The 2,291-nt window shown below is 36.3% G+C and overlaps 1 protein-coding gene across 4 annotated transcripts in view; it reads left to right on the top strand.

The window, feature by feature from the left end:
- Positions 1-1,715, top strand: part of LOC111863411 (adenosylhomocysteinase-like 1) — a 71,219-nt gene extending 69,504 nt beyond the window's left edge. For all 4 annotated transcript variants that reach the window (XM_023849717.2, XM_023849716.2, XM_023849715.2 and 1 more), the window contains one exon: positions 1,606-1,715. In XM_023849717.2, coding sequence (XP_023705485.1) covers positions 1,606-1,612 — 7 coding nt within the window. In that variant the 3' untranslated portion in view covers positions 1,613-1,715. The remainder of the gene's footprint in view (positions 1-1,605) is intronic.
- Positions 1,716-2,291: the final 576 nt, after the last annotated feature.

Here is a 2,291-nt window from a genome sequence, read left to right as displayed (position 1 = left end):
ATTGCCATGAGAACCTCAAATTTCGCTTTCTGAGAGAAAGAGATCATAACATTATCTGTATGTCATCTAAAGGTGTACATGGGAGATTGGATTTCATGTAAAGTAGTGGTTGATATTGCCCATTATCAAATGTAATTGGTTTCATATTTTTAACACTATCTACTTCAGTACATATCTTTGAATTTCAATGAGACTGGAGTTCTGACAGTAATGATTTTGGTCTTTTATGATGTGATGCTTTGTAAATTTGATTTGGTTCATCCAGGTCCGTCACACTAGCAATATTATAAAAGGTTAATGAACTCCATCCAGTGTGACTGATGAAATGTTTTTTTCTTTCTTTCCTTTTTAATCTTCCATCCTTGACATATTTTGGTCTTACAGGCCATCTTCAGAAGGATATATCAATACAAGCAGAAACTACTATTACAATGTGATTGGTCAAAATCAATACATACATTCAGTGTCATGAATATAACATTTGTTCCTTTAACAACTACAAATTGGTTCTAAGAATTTTAACAAAATCTTTTTTAAACCACACTTGTAAACAGATCAGTTGTAATAGTTTATAAATATTTTAATGTATTCATACATGTCAATGAACAGCATGCAGTAGAATTTTTTAAGTTATTTTCATAATTTAACGGTAACTGTACTTTAACATAAGGAACACCCTCCCGAAGTTTGGCACATTCCTCCTGGGACACCCTGTAGATATGTACCGGAAGGAAACTTTACATTTTTATGCAGTAAAATTCAGAATGCTAATGATGATTCTAGATTGAATTTTGTTAACTGGTCTTTATGGAAATTTCTGTTGGCATCTTTTCCTTGGTACTAATGAGTTGAACCGGGGGTATACAGACTACCCAATTTACTGTTATGTAGTATAATGGTTTTGACTGCCTATGTGGACTAGTGGTCCTGGCTACAGATCCAGAAGTCTTGGGTTCGAGTCCTGGCCGTTCCAGATTTTCTGAGAAGTAGTGGGTCTGGAACGGGGTCCATTCAACCTCATGAGGATAACTGAGGAGCTATTTCAAGGAAGTAGCAGCTCCAGTCTAGAAAACCGAGATTAACGTTCATGGGGATCGGTTGCGCTGACCACGTGACACCCTCTGTCCACAAAAGTTGGCACTAACTTTGCCGACAACCAGCAGTCGCTCAGTCAGTATAGTTCACTTATGGAATACAAGCCACAGAGTTTGTTTTTAGTATAATGGTTTTCCCTTCTGTGTTTCTGTCTCTTAGAATAACCTGGGTACTTGGAGCACTATTTTGTATTTTGAAAATAAATACAAATTTTAGTTTATGGATACTGCTAACTTCCTGCTGTCCACTTGGCATATGCAAGCAAATTTATGTTCTTGATTTTAAGCATACATGAAGAGACCATTTGTATTGAAGTATCTTTCTGATTTCCTGGTACATAAATTCTTTAAATTTGCTGTGTTGCATCCTGATCATGCTGTTTTAATATGTTAGGCATGGAAGTGGTCACTCCAGGTCTCTGCACTTCGCTGTGTTACCTGCATCAGTATTGAAATATGATTCCACTTATTTGTATGTGTGATATATTAACATGCTCTAATTTTATTGCAGGTACTAACTGGTTCCTTACAGTGCTGGATAGAAGTGGACAGAAATGGCATGCAACTCTTGATAGTAGCAGCATAATTTTGGCTTTTAGAACATGGTTTTTAAGATGTGGATAGTGTTCATTTTGTCTTGATTTGTTTTTATTAGGTATAAATCAAGACAACTTTGGCATGTTATTGTAGAGCCAGTATTGGTGTCTTAACAGTGCCTCTTTTCCCTTCATCCATTTTCTCTCCATAGACGAAAGTGAAATTGACAACAAATTCACTGAACATTAACTCTTTAGTTTCGCACCTGCAAACTTTGACATTAATTGAAGTAATTTTGACCTTGGGGCCATTTGAGTACATTATTAGTATATACACAGACCTGCGGGCCCCTTATTCGTTGAAAGCTCTGCATACCTCTTACTGATTCCAGAATTGGAAAAGCTTAAGGAAGTCACTGGAAGGAAACTCAGTTGATAAAACAATGCATTTTATAAAGGTACAGACATAATATTATGTTGTAGGCAAACAGTATTATTTTGATGCAGTACCCACATGTATTCAGATTTTGAGGGGAAACATTGCAGTCTCTCAAACTCTGTATAATCTTTCCGGAACTTGGTCACGGAAGGCAAACTTTTTTTTTTAATGCAAACTTCTTCAGCCTTTTTGAAGCAGCTACCAGTAGGGATAGTGTGATGC

The sequence above is a fragment of the Cryptotermes secundus genome, unplaced genomic scaffold (genome assembly GCF_002891405.2).
Source record: "Cryptotermes secundus unplaced genomic scaffold, Csec_1.0 scaffold792, whole genome shotgun sequence".
Classification (NCBI taxonomy): domain Eukaryota; kingdom Metazoa; phylum Arthropoda; class Insecta; order Blattodea; family Kalotermitidae; genus Cryptotermes; species Cryptotermes secundus.
Note: the sequence above shows the minus strand (reverse complement) of the source record. Positions and strands in the feature narration are given on the sequence as shown.